The sequence below is a fragment of the Siphateles boraxobius genome, unplaced genomic scaffold (assembly GCF_051911475.1).
Source record: "Siphateles boraxobius isolate OS27281-9 unplaced genomic scaffold, OSU_SipBor_1 12, whole genome shotgun sequence".
Classification (NCBI taxonomy): Eukaryota; Metazoa; Chordata; class Actinopteri; order Cypriniformes; family Leuciscidae; genus Siphateles; species Siphateles boraxobius.
In genome coordinates, this window is record NW_027508722.1 from 10,819,980 (window position 1) to 10,840,739 (window position 20,760).

General features: G+C 37.5%; 2 protein-coding genes across 9 annotated transcripts in view; one reads left to right on the forward strand and one right to left on the reverse strand.

Moving 5' to 3' along the window:
• dnah5 (dynein, axonemal, heavy chain 5) overlaps positions 1 to 13,032 on the reverse strand; it is a 187,907-nt gene extending 174,875 nt beyond the window's left edge. Inside the window, exon 1 of one of the 3 annotated variants that reach the window (XM_077207318.1) lies at positions 8,047 to 8,231. In XM_077207318.1, coding sequence (XP_077063433.1) covers positions 8,047 to 8,079 — 33 coding nt within the window. In that variant the 5' untranslated portion in view covers positions 8,080 to 8,231. Of the gene's footprint in view, positions 1 to 801; positions 1,150 to 8,046; positions 8,232 to 12,847 lie in introns of those variants that run through there. The other 2 variants (XM_077207312.1, XM_077207325.1) reach the window with 2 other exon arrangements.
• A 1,694-nt stretch (positions 13,033 to 14,726) lies between these two features.
• triob (trio Rho guanine nucleotide exchange factor b) overlaps positions 14,727 to 20,760 on the forward strand; it is a 195,716-nt gene continuing 189,682 nt past the window's right edge. For 3 of the 6 annotated variants that reach the window (XR_013195894.1, XR_013195895.1, XR_013195893.1), the window contains exon 1: positions 14,730 to 15,097. Coding sequence is in view for 3 of the 6 variants with exons in the window: in XM_077207603.1 (XP_077063718.1) it covers positions 15,031 to 15,097 (67 nt within the window). In the remaining 3 variants the exon portion in view is untranslated. Of the gene's footprint in view, positions 15,098 to 20,760 lie in introns of all 6 variants that reach the window. The other 3 variants (XM_077207565.1, XM_077207574.1, XM_077207603.1) reach the window with 2 other exon arrangements.

The following is a 20,760-nucleotide window of genomic DNA, read 5'->3' on the forward strand; positions in this document are numbered from 1 at the left end:
CCTGTAATTGACTAATTCTGTAGGATCAAGTTGCGTTTTTTAACAAGTTGTTTAATCATTGCCAGCTTAAAAGTTTTTGGTACGTATCCTAATGACAAAAATGAATTAATGATATTAGGAAAAGAGGATCTATGTCCTCTGGAGCATCTCTTTCTATAGTTTAGTCGCTATAGGGTCTAACATACATGTTATCGATTTAGATGATTTAACGAGTTTAGAAAATTCTTCCTCTCTAAAAAAAACCTATAGTTGTGTTACAATTACGTGCAACTAACCCTAAACCAAATACTAACCCTAGTAAGTACATGTAGATGTAGTTTTTGTAGTAGATAAAGTAAACAATTAAAAGGACAGAATAGCTTTTGTAAAACATAATATAAATAAATATATATATATAGCAAATAACTGAAGAACCACAAATAATGAATTCAATAATATCAATTAGTACATATTATGCACATAAAAATATGTACTAAAGTCAAAAGATGTTGAGTGTGCTGAACCATTTTTAAATATATCAGCGCACTTTCTTGGGACTTTGACTGCTTAGGAGACTAACTGAGTTCTTGTCTTATAGTTATGTCTCTCTCAACATTTCTTTTAAAAATCTGAGCACAAACAAATGTTACAAACTGTAACATGACATACATTTACATACAGTGATATACTTTTGATATCCAGTTTGGTTCATGATTGAAGAAAAAGAAAAAAATATCAATAAATTATTTATATAAATAAATAAATACAACCTCAGGAAAAGTAAGCCAATGAAGCATCAGAACATGGAGTTGTTATACATACTTTAAAAGCAGTGATCTGACTGTTTGAGATAATCGACGACAGCACCTCTGGTTTACATCTCCCAGACTTCTGTTTGTTATCCATGATATTTTACATGTAAAGATTGTCAGACTATCATGTAGCTTTATCATCATCCAAGCAGACAATCAGTCCAAACCCAATGGATATCGTTACATGTGTATATCCAAGTGTAGAAATTTTGATAGGCAAGTCTCCAAGTAAGAAAATCGTCATCCAGACTGGACTGCCTTAATCATCTGTTTAAGTGACCTTCACACTATAGTCCCCACTTTTCCCATGACAGTAAAAGCTGAAATGTTTAGGGTCTTTTGTACATAATAAAAGAAAGACAACTGAACAAAGCCTTAAATGGGCAGAGCAGACTGGGCCCCTCGTCGAAGCTGTGAGAGACAGTAAAAATCACTTAGCTGGGTGCTAGGTAACACTGTAAAAAACGAAAATGAGCCAATAAACTAAACAACATTTTGTGGGCTGGATATCGATGCTCCAGAAACATGTTTGTATTTTGGTCTTTCTGAGGATTTGAAAGAATCTTTATTCCAAGAGCTATTTTCTTAAGTAATTGTAACCCAGCATTAGCCTGGATGCCAGCTGGGAGTTCGGTCTGGATTTGATCCGTTGTGAACATAGACAGTAAAAGAAATGGACACAGCGACCCCTCTTGATTTCAACAGAGAAAAGAGAAGCACTCACTTCCTGATGGCTGAGCGTACTCCGCAAGCTCAAACTGAGCTTGACGACGTTGATGTGACGTGAGCAACCTGTCTGACAGTTGTAAATCTTCTAGTAGCTGTGCCAAGACAAATCTGAATCACCTAATCTTGTAGAGACGGAGGTGCGTTTGTGCAAAATATTTTGTCTCGTTGCTTTTATGGACTCTCTTTCTATGGGCTTCTCCCTTGACTTTATGCCTCCATGTCCCCCGATTGCCTCATAGACAGTAAAAGATTGCCTGCGAGCTTCTCCTCCTATCTATATGGTAATTTCTCTACTGTGCGACAGAGAGTCGCGTGGTTATGGCGCAATCGTTAGCCTATTTTTACAAAAATGGCTTCTACGGGGCCATAACGTAAGATACAAAGCATTGGAGCCTTTTATACATTGTCGTGTTTCTTTAGAAATAAATAATGGACAAATGAAGTCTTTGGACGCCTCAGATGTAAAGTTATTCGCTGTCAAAGTGACGCCAAAATGAATGGGAGTCAATGGAATGCTAACAGCAGGTGATGGTCTGCTCCAATGGCGGCCCCCAGGGACGCTTCAGTTTCCGGCTGATGGATTACCCCCTTGGTTGTGAAGTATGCCCGAACCAAAGCTGTTCGGACCAATCAAATTGTCAGGGGGGGCTTTATACGATGATGGACAGATGATCAACAGTAACGTAATCATCCAGTCACCAAAGAGCGCTTGGGTTGAACTAGTTTACAACAAAGAATGGCTTCCACTGGAGGATTTAGATATGTAGATTCAGCCATCGCTTCTGTTGATGAAGATGAAGACAGCACATTCATTTTAAAAGAGGAACAGAGAACCGCAAACCGCGATCAAGGCATTTTTTCGATGGGAAAGGTGTTTTTGCCATCATTCCTATGGGATTCAGCAAAAGTTGAATTTATCAGCTGGCCCCGATGGTCGCTATGATTGGTTGTAGGTCTATCCAATTGAGTGCAGAGGCATTTTCTTTCCTGGTTCGGTTGAAACATAATGACAGCCCTAATGGAGCAGTATCAGACTCACATTCTGAATAGAATCTGAGTATGACAATGTCAGGCTAACCCAGCATTGGAATCACACCAAATGCATATTGTGATAGTAATTAAGAAAATTCATTTCAATCATTAGAGACCTTTATGAGCAAGACACGATAAAACACTTTCCATTAAAATGCATGCCCTAAAAAGTGTTCCTGTTCCGAAAGAGCCATGGATAGTAGGGAAAAACCATGCTAAATATAAATAACCAGCACAGACAGACAGACAGAACCACCATAGGGGTACATGTTGCCTCAATATTTAGATTAGTGGGGTGTTCAATATGTAGCCTATTATCTACTATATTAGAACAAAAGGTCATACATAGAACCCTAAGGTACTTGACTATATTTTAAAGAACAATGTATGTCAAAAAGGTTCTCTAAGGTGAAAGGTCTAAAATTATTGCATAATACTTCATGTTCATTGGGTTATTCAAATTTGTCTAGTGATGAAGTATGTATGCAAGCTGATTGATCCATACGATTGAATGAAAATTAAATAATTAATTAAAACTAAATCCATAAAATGATCCCTTTATGGGAACCCCTAAAATGTTATACAAAGTGCCTAGCAGAACCCTTTTCTATAAACCTTTTTCTTCTAAGAGTGGATGGTATTGTAGTTGTTGTTTTAACGATGTGTATGCGAGCATGTCACTCATAAACCAAACAAAAACATGCCTTGAGAGTCCATGCATTCACTGTTTGATGTAGCCAATTAGAATGCAGTTGGAATGACTCCAAAAATCTAGATGTGGGAGCCATAAATATCCCTGTATGAGTCTTTGTCTTATATTTATATCATAGTTAAACAAACGTGACATTGATTTTATACAACAGGTCAATAAATAATATTAATAAGTTCATATCATGAGTTACATTTCAGACAAAATATTGTAAACATTGTCTGTTTTTCCTCTATTCCGCCAATAAAAATAGTTCAAAACAAAGCCACAGCAGAACCGCTGCACATGCTGCTTTTGTTCTTGAAAAAATATGCATTTTTGAAAGAATTTGGTGAGTCATTCATAAAGACAGTCACAGTTCGTTCCTGAATAAAACCAGCTGTTTGAATGACCAAATTCACTCATGATTTACGCATAAAGACAGTGGCATTAAGAAAACATTAACCTCTTTGCATTTTTTAATTGTAAGCATTAATGCAACTTCAGATGCAGCTTCGGTACCACGTCTTGAGTGCAAAAATTTCTTCATTTGACTGTAAACATCCCTATAGCGTCTCATTATTATAGTTGAATGCATTGATTAATTGTAAGAATTTGAGATAAAAGATGATTCATACATCTAATCCGGTTAGAAAAAATGCATTGCTTGGAATTAAACACCACTCACACACATTTTATATATTAAAACACTAATTATAAAAAAAAAAAATCTATATTTTATGTTCACCCCTTGATCATCTTAGGTTAATCTTATCACCCTAAGTTAATAACTAATGATCTTTGCAACGGAAGTCAATCGATCAAAACTAACTTTAGCTGGACAATAACTTTATTCTAGATCTGCTGTAAAGCCAAAACAATCTCTGTTACTTTAATTTCCTATTATCACTGTAAAGCGCTATATAAATGAAGGTGACTTGACTTGACTTAGGTTTTCTATTGGTGTGACAAAGTTGTTCCTTTTACAACATAAGAGATTGCAGGTGAGATAGGTGCATGGGAGACAGATAAATAACAATCTGGAAGACAGATACCAGCATTCTCCCATTTAATCTTAATCTCACATGTTTTTCTCATCTACCACAACTCTTCTCCTTTAGGGGTGGCTGGTAGAAGCTCAGCTTAGCACTAAATTTTTCATGCATTTTATCCTGGTAGTGGTGAGCTTGCTTTGAACAAGCCCAAAACCCTACACCTTTTAGATGTTTCCCTTATTGGACATGGACACAATCAGCATTTCAGGAACACTAGATAAATCCATAAATTAAGCATTGGCAACTGTTGCTTATTATGAGATATGTCAGTGTGATATGACCATGATCACATGCAAATGAATTGTCAGCCTGCAACAAGCAGCATGCCTTCGTCAGCATTCTCATAAGTGAAAACACTTTTTGTCCTATCAGTTTTTGCAGTCTTTGCATTTCATGTCACTGGAGATCTTTCTGTGTTACGGCATGTGTGTTGGTAATGACAGTACAATGCTGATGGGGGCCCATATACATTTAGTGAAAGAATGTGTAAAAAAATGAATAAATAATAAATAAAATAGTTTATAGAATTTAACTTTATTTCTGCTTTTAAAAGAGTGGTCAGAAATCATAAGATTAATCACAAATATTGTATTCTGTTGACAGCTGTTTTACCGCTCACTTTTGTGTCAACGGAAACTAAATATTTTCCTTATAATAGCTGAAAAAACTACCAGGATTAGTTTCAAGTTGACAAAACCAAACCAACCAGCTAAGGCTTTGCAGGTGCCATATGACACTGACCATCAACTTTCTGTCAAATCAGTCTTTAATCCTGCCTTCATGGAGCATGTGCACAAAGTGTGACAACAGTAGTGAACAGCCAATCACATGCCTTGCAACAGTGAACATAGGAATTGTGATTCACTTCTCGCAAGAAAATCAGCGAGATTTATTTCTCTCTTCTGCTGACGATTAAGAGACGACAATGACGTCAAAGCTATAATGTAATTGTTTTATTTGGCATACACAAACAATTATTTAATTCCAAACCCAAAAAATGATGTGATTGTCCATCTTCAACACACAATTATATTTTTACTATTCACTTTTGAATACCATCCATTGTAAGGAGCATTATGAATGGCTTGAGAGTGATAATGACTAACGGGTCATCTGACTGGTTACCAAAAAGACGTAATTTTGAACCCTGAATGAGGTGAACCATGAAATCACCAATGTGCCCTGATCAAAACAATTAACCCCTTAAAGGGGCTATATGTAGAATTCAGAAACCCTTGTTATTAGCTACACCGAGCCATTAGGTAAACTGCAGCCAGGAACTTTTCGCTTGTGGTCACATATGTAACATACAAGAGACTGAATGTGATTAAAGGGACAGTTCACCCAAAAAGGAAAATTCTGTCAGTATTTACTCACCCTCATGTTGTTCCAACCCCGTAAGACCTTCGTTCATCTTCGGAACACGAATTAAGATTTTTTTGATGAAATCTGAGAGCTGGATCACTCCTCCATACTAGTCCATAGGCTTCTTCAGGGATTGAAACTTGCTGGCCTTGAAAAGTTATTAAAGACATCGTTAAAATAGTCCAAGTGACTGCAGTGACTCAATCTTAAGTTTATCAAGCGACGAGAATACTTTTTGTGCACAAAAACAAACATAAATAATGACTTTATTTCAACTATTCATTTCCTTCTCTTTGGGCCTCTAGTCAGTTAAACTAGTGTAATTGTGTAGAGCTACGTCACACGCAGGCTCACTATTGGCCGACACTGGTCATGTGGGTGATGCGTGTGACATACAACAACAGAAGCGTACGCTGTTAAACTAGTGAACTGACTCGAGGCCCAGAGAGAAGGAAATGAATAGTTGAAATGAAGTCGTTATTTTAGTTGTTTTTTTGCACACAAAAAGTATTCTCGTCGTTTGATAAACTTAAGATTGAGCCACTGTAGTCACTCTGACTATTTTAACAATGTCTTTAATAACTTTTCGAGGCCGGCAAGTTCAATCCCTGAAGAAGCCTATGGACTAGTATGGAGGAGTGATCCAGCTCTCAGATTTCATCAAAAATATCTTAATTCGTGTTCCGAAGATGAACGAAGGTCTTACAGGGTTGGAACAACATGAGGGTGAGTAAATACTGACAGAAATTTCATTTTTGGGTGAACTAACCCTTCAAGTGCTCCAATATACTCACAGCAAAGTTCTTTTTTGTCCTGCATGTAAAAGTAAAAAAAAAAAAAATACATATGTAATGTTTGATTATAAAGTATATTTGAGACTACAGATGATGTACATTCGGCCATCTGAGACTATAGTTAGAATTATTCCCTTTTCTTTGCATAATACATTAACATTACAGTACAGATCTGTCTGTTGGCATTAGCCTGAACATTGTATAAACAAATATACACTCAACAAGAATGCTTTGAGCACTTTGAGTGCTGAGAAAAGCACTATATAAATGCAACAAATTATTATTATAAGCATTCATTTCATGTGTCGTTGAACGTAAAATGAGGCTCTCGGGATTATACGTAAATGTTACAAAAACTTCCTGACTCTGAGTCCTATAGACAATAAAAGTCAGCTTACAGGCTTTTATAGGCAATCTATAGGATGTCGGGCAAGGTCTAGTTTTTTTACGTTTGGTTACAAGCTATTCACACATTGGCAACAAAAAATGATCAATGCAAGACATTTCTTACATGTAGCCCATTTAACCTCTTGTTGCTACGAGAGATCTATTTCTCTAAAGTGTGAGATAAATGACTTCTTTCATACTTAACCAATCATTACCTTTGACTTACCACTGCCAAAAAAGCAAACAAATTTAACTAAGCCTTAAATGACTGACACAGGTAACAGACTCTGAAGTCCAGTGAAGCCATCTGAATGACAGTAGATGAAAAGGATGAAGATTTATAGTCCAGCAAACAGGGCCCAACAAGCCTGGGCAAGAAGATGCATACATAGCAATTGGCCTGTGGAGCTAATGGGAACGGTCAGCGTGGGAATGACAGACCAGTGCTTCCTCAACCATGACTGCAAAAACAACTGTAAATAAATGATAAGGCCTGAACGCCAGCTGTCACCTAGCAACGCAACACACAAGACAAATAAAAAGATAAACTTAGCCGAGGAAGATTTTCCAGATGAGCAAAGAGCATCAATCTGAAAATGAGTATGATATTTCATGCCAAAACATGCTGTTCTGAGATCTTGTGAATTTTGAAAGTAAAGATTTGGGGATTTTGGGATCATGAAGTGCCACAATGGAAGAAAAGTAAAAACAATTATTCAAACTATACCTAAAAACCATAACTGCACTAGAGGATGCTCTATACTGTACATGTATTGCTTTGCAGCTGACTTTCAATTGAAATTCATTGCTGCTTTTTAAACAGCCAAAAAGTAAAACTGACTAAATATGAAATTTACTTTTTCATTCAATATGCCTACTTAAAAAAAAAGTAATTATAAAAAAATAAACAAATGAATTTGGCACAGAATTTAACTAAAACCTATCAGATGAATAAAGATTCATTTTCTATTATGAAAGACAAGAAAACCATGAATACCTTTCAAAATAAGGAATTCTCATGTCTTTTGAGAAGGTTAATGCTTTCAGTGTAATTTGTTTCTACTTGGTTTGTTATCATCGATTTAAAAATTTCAAAAACTGGAAAGAGAAAATTGTTAAAAGTCACACTTCTTTTAACTATAGATGCTGTTCTGTTGTGATATTTGAAAGTCACTGCAAACCTGAGAAGCAAAGGTTCATCTTACCTTGTTTTGCAAGTCGGGTGTATGAGGAAGCATTGTTACCCTGACTGCAGCCAAGTGCTGAAATAATTTCCAGTTTAATGCTGGATGAGAGCTGTGTGGTATGTTAAAGGACTAAAATATTGTTTTACCCTTCATTTGCTCTTTATACAGTCCTTTGGTATTGGGTGATCACCCGTCCTCTGTTCAGTTAACAATGGAAGTCTTGGACCTTCTCGGATGTCAACTATGAGGCTAAACAGACCATTGTTGTTAAGTCTACAGTTACAGACAGAACTTCAGCCCTCGGAAGGATGAGAGGCAATATTTACACCTCCACACAATACAACACTTTATTTATCAGTGAGACAATGACAATACAAGCTATTCATTTGTATTGTGAAGGGGCATCTGCATAAGAGAATGCCCCGGTAACACATGACCATTCACATCTTGTTGAACTGACTCCAGGCTCATGAATGTGAATACACTGTATTATAATCAGATAGAAACTAGGTTAGGACTTTATTCTGTAAAAGCTACAGGAAATAAGTAAGATTTATATATAATTGACCGTTTTAAAAACATTAACTTCAGGTTACTATTTTATATATCCAAGCATTGCTTGATATCAATGAGAAAACAAAGAAAAATCTTATTCTTGGATTTTTTATAGAAAAACATTAATAATTTGTGAACTTTGAACTTATTTGACTGTTTATTATAGCAGGCAGATTTTTTTTTTGCCATATCCAACTGAATTTGATGTTCAATTATTATTCTTTTTTAGTTGGATCAGTTTACATCGGATTGTATGTGTTTTTTTTTTAATAATTTGTCATGTGGCGGGTTACGTCGTGTTGTGGCAAAAAGAACAACAGAGCATGTCAAATATTTTGTTTGTGTTTACGCCAAAGGTACAACGCAACAAAATCCAGACAAACTGATGTCCGTTGTATTTCTAACGTAGGCCTGCTTCAACTTGTGCTACTTCTGACACGAAAAATAAATGTGCTGCGTTTCGAAATTGTGTATTGTCTGTGCAGGTACTACATTTGGAATTAGAATTTACTTTGCGACCGCTAAAAAACCCTTTCAATATAATATGAATGAAGTTCGGACAAAAGGTGCGTTCAGGCAAGTCGTAATTACCGTAACAATTCTGAACAGCAAAAAACCTTCACATGTTTGTAGAACTTGTAATTACAACATGTAATTACAACTTACAACACAACATGACTTACAACTTACAATTACAACATGTAATTAGAACTCATAACTTTTCCGAGAGCTACGACTTGTTACGAGCTACGATGGCCGCTGTACCATCTGACCACTGCAGATTTAAGGTGTGTTCGACTTGAAGTGGCGCTGTGCAGACCGATCAGCGTATGACATCAAAGTACCGCTAGAGATTCAAAAGCATCTGGAATTGTATTTACAGTAATTACAACATGGCACAAACGCAGCAATACTACATCAGTCATGCTGTTACTGTCACGTGTCCTATCACCATCAGTTGCGTCGACTTCCATTCATAAATTCTCTTCCATGGCCTCATGGGATAGCTACCTCAAGCAGTTGCGTAGCAGTTTGATAACTGTCATGTCCGGTGTAGACAAGCGGCAACCTCTGGTTTCTCTCTTGAATCCAGCACGTTAGTGGCTGGAATGAACTGCAATTCATCGACTGGCCGCTAGAGACAGGCTCCAAAAGAGAGTCAATCCCATATACCCCCCATGTTAAAATATTAAACTACACAGCATAAACAAAAAGTGGTTTTGGTCTATAGCTAATTTTGCCCTTCATGACAACTGTGAGAAGGGTGAATTTTTTTTATTACTCATCCGTTTAAATTATATTAAGCCTTAAAGTTCTGCATAATTAAGGGCCTGGCCACTTGAGTGACCGGTGAATTGCTGCTGTCACTACTAGCTGTTTGTTTGCCGTCTGTTAGCCATCACATCACCTCAGCTAATCACGCCTCTTTGCCCATTTTGGGTTATCCAGGAGTGACGTGCTGCTAAGATGGCGACGGAAGGCTTCGCCCACTTTGGGCTTCAAAAATGCTTTTCAGAAAATTACGAGTGATGACACGGCCACAACGTCCATTGTTATGCTTGCTAAGTCATGCATCACGATTACTATTGCTTCTACATGTAAAGTACGTAGAGATTTGAACAAACAATAAAGTATTACATTTAGGGAAATAAGTTGCTCTACACAATTTGTGTAATTAATATGAATGATGCTTAAGATCATGCAGCTTGTTAAGGAGATGTGTTCCATTACTTTTCGGTACGATCAGACTTAAAGGAGCACGCCGACTTTTTGGGACTTTAGCTTATTCACCGTATCCCCCAGAGTTAGATAAGTCCATACATACCCTTTTAGTCTCCGTGTGTCCCGTAACTCTGTGTGACGCACCCACCGCTAGCCTAGCTTAGCACAAAGACTGGAAGTAAATGGCTTCAGCTAGCATACTGCTCCCAATAAGTGACAAAATAACGCCAACATTTTCCTATTTATATGTTGTGATTTGTATAGTCACAGTGTGTACAAATAACAAGGTCATATGAGACACAGACATCTTTTAACCGTATACATACTGGGAACTATATTCTCAGAAGGCGAAGCACTACTTGGGCGGAGTGATTAGCGCAACACTCCGAGCGAACTCTCTGCTCCTCACCAACGGGCTTCTCAGGTGTGTGAAAGTACCACTTTCATCTATGCACTATTACTTCCTAATTCGTTAATCAGAGGTTCTTTTTAGTTAATAGTAGTTACTAGATTGTTAAAAAACTTTTTCAGTAGTTCTCTGGGAGGCATTAAAAAAATTGTAGTTATTGATTAGCTAATAGTGAACTACCACTTTCATCTGTGCGCTATTACTTACTAGTTCGTTAATCAGAGTTTCTTGTTAGTTAATAATAGTTACTAGATTGTTAATATTGTGTTACTCATTGGTTCTTGTGTAGTTATTCATTAACGAAGGAACCGTATTCTAAAGTGTTACCGGCCAAGACATCAATTAGGAGACAGTTAAAAATGCTTTCTAATCAAGGGTTCAAAAGATTTCCGTGAACACTAAGTCGGTTATTATTAATTGTTTTCTGAACCCAGTCTCTGTCGTTCCACATACAATGACCAACTGATTCATTCATGATCACAGAAGATCGTGTGCCCACATGGGGAGGCTGAACGTTTGATACTGGGAAAATGGTTGTGAAGGTTTGCATTTAAAAGCAGTTAGGTCATCAATATTTCACAGTGGCTATGACTGATTTTTTTAACAGGATCTTCCTATTACTAGGGGCTTGTGTAAGAAGAGCCTCCTGCTCAATTATGCAGAGGATCTGCAAACTGGCTCTCAAAGTGGAGAACATACGAACCCATACACACAATTTCACTCATACACACAGCAGGGTTCAGTCCACATATTATCCATAAGTACAGAGTCATGCTCTATGTCTCATTAACGGCATTAGAAACAAGTGCAAAACCCAATAATGATTCCCATCAGCACAAACAGAGGTGCACAACATTTACATCAAATTGATCTTTCTAATGTACCAATTAAAATGAACAACTGTAAGAAATCAAAGTGATTTGTCATTGAGGAGAACGTGCTCTCTAAATCAAAAACCAGCAATCCCATTATGCATTTGGGCTGATGCTTGGACATACATTTTTTGGGATCTTAAATACAATTTGCTGACTGAGCTGCTCTTGACACAAATGGGACAAACTATTTGCAATGAGAGTGTGTCTAATTCCAGTGAAAACATATCTTAATGTTTCATCATACAACATTCCAGATAATTCCAGGCTTCCAGCTTTGCTGCAGTAGTGTGTGCCCAAATACGTTTTGGCATATACTAGTGTATGGATATGAATTCTTCTAAAACCAGATTATCTTAGCTACAGTATGCTGTCCACATTGATTTAGCAGCTCTGTACTTTGTCAAATGACCCCCTCCCCCCTCCAGCAATTTCCATAGAAACGTCTGAGAAATAAACTGTAATACCTGAACATGATGATTTGACATAGACTATGAGAACATAAATATATGAATTGACCTTTTTTTCCGCACCAAAAAATGTAGTACACCATCATGGTGTGCATCTTAAATTGTAATGTATTGATTATTGCTCAATATAGCCTATTACTGAGGACATTATATTGCATGTAGGCCTACATTACACAAAGTACTTGCAGTTGCACGTTTGCACATAGGCCTACATTATTATGTGTTTCTGTCTGAAGTTTTACCTATATTTTCCACCAGACCAAAAATTGCAATAAAGATTCTATTCAATTCTAAATGTTGCTGCGGAGTTTTGCTGCCATCTAGTGATTTGTAAGACATTTGCAATGAAAAATGTAGTTTGGAATCTGAAAGGTTCTTCAAAATGCGCCGTTTGTTTGTTTGTATTTGCCCATTTCTCATTCCAACTTTATTAATCAGCATTTTTAACACATAAGCATATGGTTAAATCCAGACGTAGATCGCTAAATTTAAGAGCCATAACAATTGTGGATTTTGTTAAAATTTTGCCTTAGGCTATAAAAAAAAAATATATATATATATATATATATATATATATATATATATATATATAGTCTGGCATGATAGGAGCTTAAAGACAAGAAAGAACCCATACATATGGTAGCCTACTGCTAATTCTTTCTGAGCATGTTTTATTATTGAGATGAAATACAAACACACTCACATAGGCTACACACACATAACATAGCCCAACAACCTTTGTGTAGTGTTCTGCGGAAAGTGGCAGAGATGTTAACTGAAATCAAGCCGACCTGCATCTCCTTCATGTTGTCCACTGGAGCAGAGGGCTGATGAGTTCCTCTGGATCTGATGTTTGACTTCACTGTCCGGTAACTCAAAGCCATGATCTAATGACCTTTTAAGGGTTTTATAGGTTTGTAAATATCATCCTAAAGCTGAACTATGTTTTCCCACGTAGTCTTCTCGGCGTTCAGAAGATTTTAATGTTGACCATGCTGTGAACGAGCCGCCCAGAAAGCTCTTTACTTTCTCCACTATGAATTGTTGTTGGCAGTTGCCATAGAGATGCCGACGTTCAGGGTAAAATGAAAGTGCCCCGGCGCAATGAGTCCAGAGAACAAAGGTGGCTACTTCACTTTCATTGATTCCGCAATTCGCTTTTTTCCCTATGTATGCCGCTTTAAACTTTATTAACTGTTTCTAATGTTTAAGGCCCACGATATATTTTCGCAATGTTAACAATGTTATGCTCTGCAGTTAAATAGCCACAAAGTTGCGTCTTAAAACTTGTCTGAGCAAACCAGCAATTAGTGGCTAATCAGTCTTACTTTTCAGATTCAAATAAGACCGCGTGTAAGTTTTTATGTAACTGACTTAAAAAAAAGTTATGACCAGTCTTGAAAAAAATAATAATAAATGACTGTAGGCCTAACAAGACACATTTGTGCAACTGGCTAAAAAAAATACATTTAAAAAAAAAAATCCGGTGGCATCCATCTGAAAGTTGTGCGGTCGCAGTTGTGAAGCGTCTGTCTAGAGTTTGTGTAATTCTGCAGTTTTTCATAATGGTCGCTATTGCACCAATATAATTCCACAACTGTTTCACTAGAGGGCGCGATTGTTTCAGTTATCACACCTTTCCATGCATGTTCAATTAGTGAACAGATGGGTGAATGCTGAAACAGTGTTGTAGTGCTGTTTAATATTTCTTTGCGCAAGTGAATAAATATACAGGTTTTTAATAAGTTAGTTTTATTCCTTGTGAATCACACATCAATTATACACACATCTGCGTGGGTTCCAGAAACAGATGATGTTAATATTAGGCTAAATGCTTAAAAATGGCACATAGCCTACAGACAATTTAAATCTGTTATTATTTTGACACTATTGAACTTATTTTAGAAAAACATATCAAGGAATATATAGGCACGATTTTGCTTATGTTTTGTCTCAAAACTTGCAATTCAGTAAATTGCAGTGAGATAGCACACATAGCTGCAAGATGTCTGTTAAAGATCACTTCATCTGGAAAGCAAATGCTGTTTACTAACATCTGAAAGACATCTTTAAGATGTCAGTTTTACATATTCCAAATCATAAACATCTTAAAGATTTTTTCGAAAAGTCTATTTGGCATCTGACAGGAAATGTCCAATAGACGTATTATAGATGAGCAAACACTCTATCGTACATCAGATAGTAATGTACATGTGCATTATCAGTAAAATTGTATATCGGCTACTTAATCAGTGCGGTGTAATCATCATACAGACATTTTGTTATATGACAAGAAAACAAAGGGTTCCATGGGAACCTCACGACCAAATAGTTAAGCACACGTTTAAAAATGCATGTTGACCTTTTTATGAAAATAATGATAGGCATATGACTAAAAAAATCTATATAGCCTAAAAAGCATATTAGCCTAAATGTGAAAACTTTATTTTGACAAATTTGACAAACTTTATTCAATCACATGCAGCCTATATTCCAGCTCCAAGTAAAGCATTTTACTTGATCTTTTTTGTTAAATCAAATCTTTTTGTATAGAGAGAGGTAGACCTAAGTGTTTTTTTTTGTTTTTTGTATGGACTGTATATAACCAGCATCCTAAAAATGACTTGGCATTTTGTAAATTTCGGCTACAGCTGGTGATATAGCTGGGGTGACCTGTGGGGGGGGAGTAGGGGATTCCAGGAGACCCCTTTAATGAAGAAGACCTCCCCTCTCCCTCCCTTCATCCTCCTCTCTCCCAGCTGAAACTCAGGAGCGCCGCCGATCGGTACCGACACCTCTCCAGCGAGCTAAAGCCAAGATGGAGGGTCCGCGCTCAGCGAGCACAGGAACGAATCCCCGCACGCCACTCTTTGCTTTCCAATGAAGAGGATTTATTCCCGACCAGTCACTTGGAAACCCGACTCTGATCCGTTTGTTTGCGGAGTTCTGTTGAGGGAGAATCATTGATCCGAGGATGAGTTCAGGAGAGGGAGAGGACACATCTAAGGAGGCGGCCGACATAGCGGCGTTTTTTAAATCCGGTAAGTGAAGAAGAGAGGGGCGCGCGCCTCGGTGTTTTCCTTAAGATGATGACCCGCTTATCCGAATCCCGGTTCACGCCAACGATGCGTGACCTAACAGATCGCACCATAGATCAGAACATTTCGTTTTTTGAGATGTTGATGATGGTATAGCCTACTGTGAATCCGCAGACGTGATTTTATTGTCAGATGGTGTTGGCGGGTTTAGATGAGTGCTTTTATATACATTTTATTTGGGATATGACGTTACATTTCAGTGCGCGCGAGCTTATTCATAAAACAAGCTAGTTAACAGTTTTTTAAATTATTTTTTTCTTAAAAACTGTTGTCATACGTCACTGGTTATAAGCGTGATGTTTGAGTTTAGAGTGAGGTGACGTCATAAAGATTGTCTGAAGCAGCAATGCATTTGTAACGGTGCTGCGATGTCATGCATCTCAATGATGTCATACGTCACCGGCCCACTGCATTCATTACGTTAATACACGATTACCCTACATTTCACTGCACGTTTCACCATGATAGTGTGAATTGTTCGCTCATATATGCACCACTTTGGTAATCCTGGTCGGGTTGTTGCAGTCAGCTGTTGCTGTGATTTGTGTCAGCTGTCTCTGCAGTACCAGGTGCATCAGAGGAGGGACTCTGTAATGGGCCATGGACACCCTGAGTGACAGCAGGAGTCTTACAATATCACAATCTCTCTTTTTTCTCTTCAGCATGCCATCCAATTGTTCAACTTTATTGTGAGTGCAGGTGCTACAATGGAATAATGAATTGGGAGTAAAGAATATTCCCAGTGTTCGTTGAAGGTAGAGGAAATTCATTTAAGTATGAAAGCCCTAGGGCTCTCAAGAAAAAAAAAAGAGCATACATTAATATTAAAAATATTTCCAAGATATAGTAACTTTTGTCTGACACAGCCTGGCTGCTGTTTTAAATAATGTATGTGGGTCAAAGACGAAAAGGGGGTTTCAAGCATAAAAAAAAGTGTAAAACTTCTTTAAGTTCAGTCTTTTTCACATACATTAGAATATTTCCTGTTTAAATTAATATCTTTCTTAGGAAAAAAAATTACTACCATACATTTTTACTGTGATTTTACAGAAGACACCCACTAAAATGTCATTCAGTGTAACAATATTTTTATGCAAAAAAATCTTATCAGACATTTTTTAGAAAAACTATAATTTGATAACAAATTATATGGCTCTATTTAAAGATCACAGTGCAGCCCCCAAATACTAATTATATGTCATTTTATATATTTATCCTTCGCCAATATCCTTTAAACCATTAGGTGTTACCCATTTGTCAGCAAGAAGTTTTTGTAAGGAATTGAAAATCAATTAAAATCTAATAAAATTTAGTAGGAGCACATATTTTTTTAAACTATTTTAAAAAGTACAGCTCAGAATAAGTATATTGTTTAATTTTTACAGAAATATATCTGTTACACCGCATCACATGGTTTGTTACTCTGAATGACATTTTGACAAAAATGGAGAAAATATTGTCATTGTTCCCATTATTGCAATGTTTTGAATATTATTCTGTATCATTATATTCCTGAGCAAATCACAGAAGCAGATGCTGAGAAGAATAACCATTTTATTCTACAATGCATATCATATTCATGTAAAAATGAACTGAACTGGTGGTAATACTGTATAATCAGTATCTCATTTCATTGAGAACTTGGAACTTGAAGGACACAGACCTTAAAGGGAAATTTAAACTGAAAATTACCCCATGATTTACTCTCCTCAAGTCATCCTAGGTGTTTATGACACTCTTCTTTCAGACGAACACAATCAGAGTTATATTAACAATTGTCCTGGCTCTTCCAAGCTTTATAATGGCAGTGAATGGCTGTTTATGATTTGAAGTCCATAAAAAAGCATTCATCCATCATAAAAGTGCATCTATTCATGATTAAAGTGCTTCACATGACTCTTCGCGGGTTAATAAAGGCCTTCTGAAGCGAAGCGATGTGTTCGTGTAAGAAAAATATCCATATTTAAAACTTTATCGACTGCTTCCGACAGACTTACTTACATTCGACTTAGATTAAAAGAGTAACCCTTGACGATGTATGACGTAGATCTAGGAGTAGCGTAAGCTTTGACGGATCTCGTGGTTCAAACAAACAGGGCTGGGAAACAACCTCAAGCTCCTCCCACATTTCTCTTTAAAAATTCTAGTATTAGACTCTTATTCTTGACTAGTGTTTTGTTTTGCTCTATCCTCTGCGCTTCCCCGTTCGTCACTGCGTTGTGCGTCAGGGCAAGTGTTACTCTTCCGCCGTAAATCGATGCGTACGGCCATCTGTCGGAAGCTAGTTATTTTAGTCGATAAAGTTGATATGGATATTTTCTTACACGAACGCATCACTTCACTTCAGAAGGCCTTTATTAACCCCCGCAGAGCCATGTGGAGCACTTTTATGATGGATAGATGTACTTTTAAAACATAAACGGCCATTCACTGCCATTATAAAGCTTGGAAGAACAAGGACATTTTTTAATATAACTCCGAGCGAGTGTATTCGTCTGATAAAAGAAAGTTACCTACACCTAGGATTGCATGAGGGTGAGTAAATCATGGGCTAATTTTTAGTTTTGGGTGAACTATCCATTTAACAATTGTGAAACAAACTGGTGGTAATATAATCAATGTCTCTCATTTCATCGAGAACACACACACACACACACACACACACACACACACACACACACACACACACACACACACACACACACACACACACACACACACACACACACACAGAGAGAGAGAGAGAGAGAGCTGCCCAGTCGAAAACTTTCTCCTAGTCTGCTGTGGTGAGTTTTGACTTGCTCAGGGTTAATGGCTCAGGTTCAGACACTATTGCCTTCACACTTTAGGCCTAGGCTTTTCGCAACGACTATGGCGGAATCTGCTGCATCTGCCTGCCGAGGGTATGATGTCATTAACTATGGTAATCCATGTCGAATGTGTTTAGTTATGTGTGTTTTAACGCGTCAGTGGTTCAGCTCCGTTTCACGTGGAAGACAACGCTCAACACCTATCCCAAAAAACACAAAGTTATCATGATCAACTCGATAGCACGAACACAACAGTCATAGTAATGAATATTAGGGTACAACTATAACAAGATTAGGGGGTTATATCGATCACTAAATGAGGAAACAAAAGAAACAAATATATATTAGGAGTATATCATCTTACTTTTCAGACACTATCTGCGAGCCGAAGCTTGAAACAGACAGTGGAAGAGGTTTAGGCGCTCCAGGCTTAGGCTATATGGTGTGGAAATTAATGTGTCTTTTTCATAGCTGAAGCGAATAACAATAAGATCACAAATGAAAAAACAAGCAAAGATGACACACAAGCATATTCAAGCAATGGCCAGCATATATTTGTAAAGTCAAGTCAAGTCACCTTTATTTCTATAGTGCTTTTTACAATACAGATTGTTTCAAAGCAGCTTTACGGCGATAATAGGGAAATAATGATGTAATAATATTGTTAAATATAAAATTAAATGTCCCCAACTAAGCAAGCCAAAAGCTAATGGTGACAAAGGTGAAAAAGGCGACTAAATATATTAGTTCTGTGAAACAAAGCTAAACAATGTTACTCACCTATCGAGAAGAAATAAAGCAACCTCCCGCATCCGATGTTAGGCCTTTCCGATCCTTGAGTTTTCTCCAGCGCTGGTAAGCTTCTCCGATATTGACAAAAATTCTACCTCTTGCCTGATCGTAAGCCTTCTTTTTAATTCTAAGCTCCGCAGACATTTTCCTCTTTTGTTTTTATCCGTCATCTCTTTCTGTAGTCGTTCGGCTAATGTCTGTTCTGTGTGCACTGAGCGCTCTCTCCTCCGCATCATTAGTAGACACGCTCTTACTGCTGATTGGTTACTAATGTGTTTTGGTACTCGGGTCCGACACAGTTTTCAAAAGTGTTTTTCAAAAACTGCTGATCCCACCTTTAAATATCACATAACCATGTAGTGATGCCTTTTCATTTGAATTAAATACTTCACAAATGAAAGATTAGACTATTTTCTCTTTTAGGTTATGGAACTTGATAGAAGCAAAGCAGTCGGACATCAGTGCAAAAACAATATATTCACATTATATAATACTTAGGACAAGTAGGCTAGTAATACATTATAAATTCTGATAAATATGTCTCGGTGCTGAGCTTAAGTCACATTACAAAAGACCCTCACGGCGATTCAGTGATTGTATGTATAGACTGGGTGTTAATGTGGGTGGTTGCCTTTTTTGTGGCAGTTTGCTGAGGGCCCGTCCACACGAAGACGCGTTTCGCTGTATACGTATAAATTTTTTATCGTATTGGCATTTCGTCCACACGGATCCGGAGTTTTGGGAGAGTGAAACCGCTATTTTTTGAAACCGGGTCCCAAAGTGGATAAATCTGAAAACGACACCCTTGCGGTTTCGTGTGTACAGCCAATCCGTATATTTTGAATATGATATGATGTCATCACATCACGTGTCGGCGCATGCTCAAAGTCTTCTTCTCCGTGTATAGTGTATCTCTGTGGCACAATTACAGCGCCCCATACTGGTCTGGCATATATACTACACTGTTTTCAGTTGGTTTCAGTGGTTTCGTGTGGACGCAGATATTTCTTGAGACGACGCCGTGTTTACAGAGTTTTTTTTTAGAACGAGGAAAAAAAAATCGGATAGGGAGCGCACCGGCTTCGTGTGGACGTGGCCTGAGATTAACACATCATTGACCCCTTATAAGTGTTTGGTATTATCACTTCATGGTTCATGTAATTAATCAAAACTGCTGTTTTTATTAATGTTACTTAAACAGCATGTGAATTGCTTCAAGATTCACACATCCCATAAAGCAGAGGAAAGTCTTGTATCCGGGTGTCTATTTTAAAAGCACTGCAGCATCCTAGGGCAATGTTTCAGAACGAAGTCCTCTCTCTCTGACTCCTCCGGTCGGTCTGTTAATTGCCTCACGCCTGCTCAACACTCAAGTTTTGGCACCGACAAGCTTTCTCTCTGGCTGTCTTTGCGTTAAACACATTTTGTGTTTCCAGAACATTGGATGTGTCATCAGTGCCCTACTTTAGTCACTGAGCATTGAATGCAGTCTCTCTGGGGCAAGATGCCCACCTAAAGAGCTTTTGTTCGGTTTTAAGAACTGTAGCAGATCTTACGTACCAACTTTAGCCTGCATTCTGAACTACCTTTTGATGCTGAGCAAAGAAAATGGCTCAGTGTTTGCTAGAACTGGCACGGAATAGTGATGGTGGTCTGTTCAGGCGGTTAGAGGCATCTTTATGTCGAGTGTGTGGCAGATGTGTTTCAGAATATTGGGGGATTGACTTACCCTGTGTTGCAGGGCACAACAAGTCATAAACAGAATGAGTGCAATCCAGTGCGAATATAAAATTCAATACTTCAATCCTGATTATTTTAATGGCTTTGCAATAACAAATATGCTAACACGTTAAAATGGCACTAAACACTTCAAAACACTTTTTTATGACACTAACAACATTAGTTGGAACATTCAGTTTTATACATTATGTAACAAGGTGTCTCTGCTACATATCTCTCCACCAAGGTCTGAGGCCTGACAACATGTTCTCACAAGAAAATGTA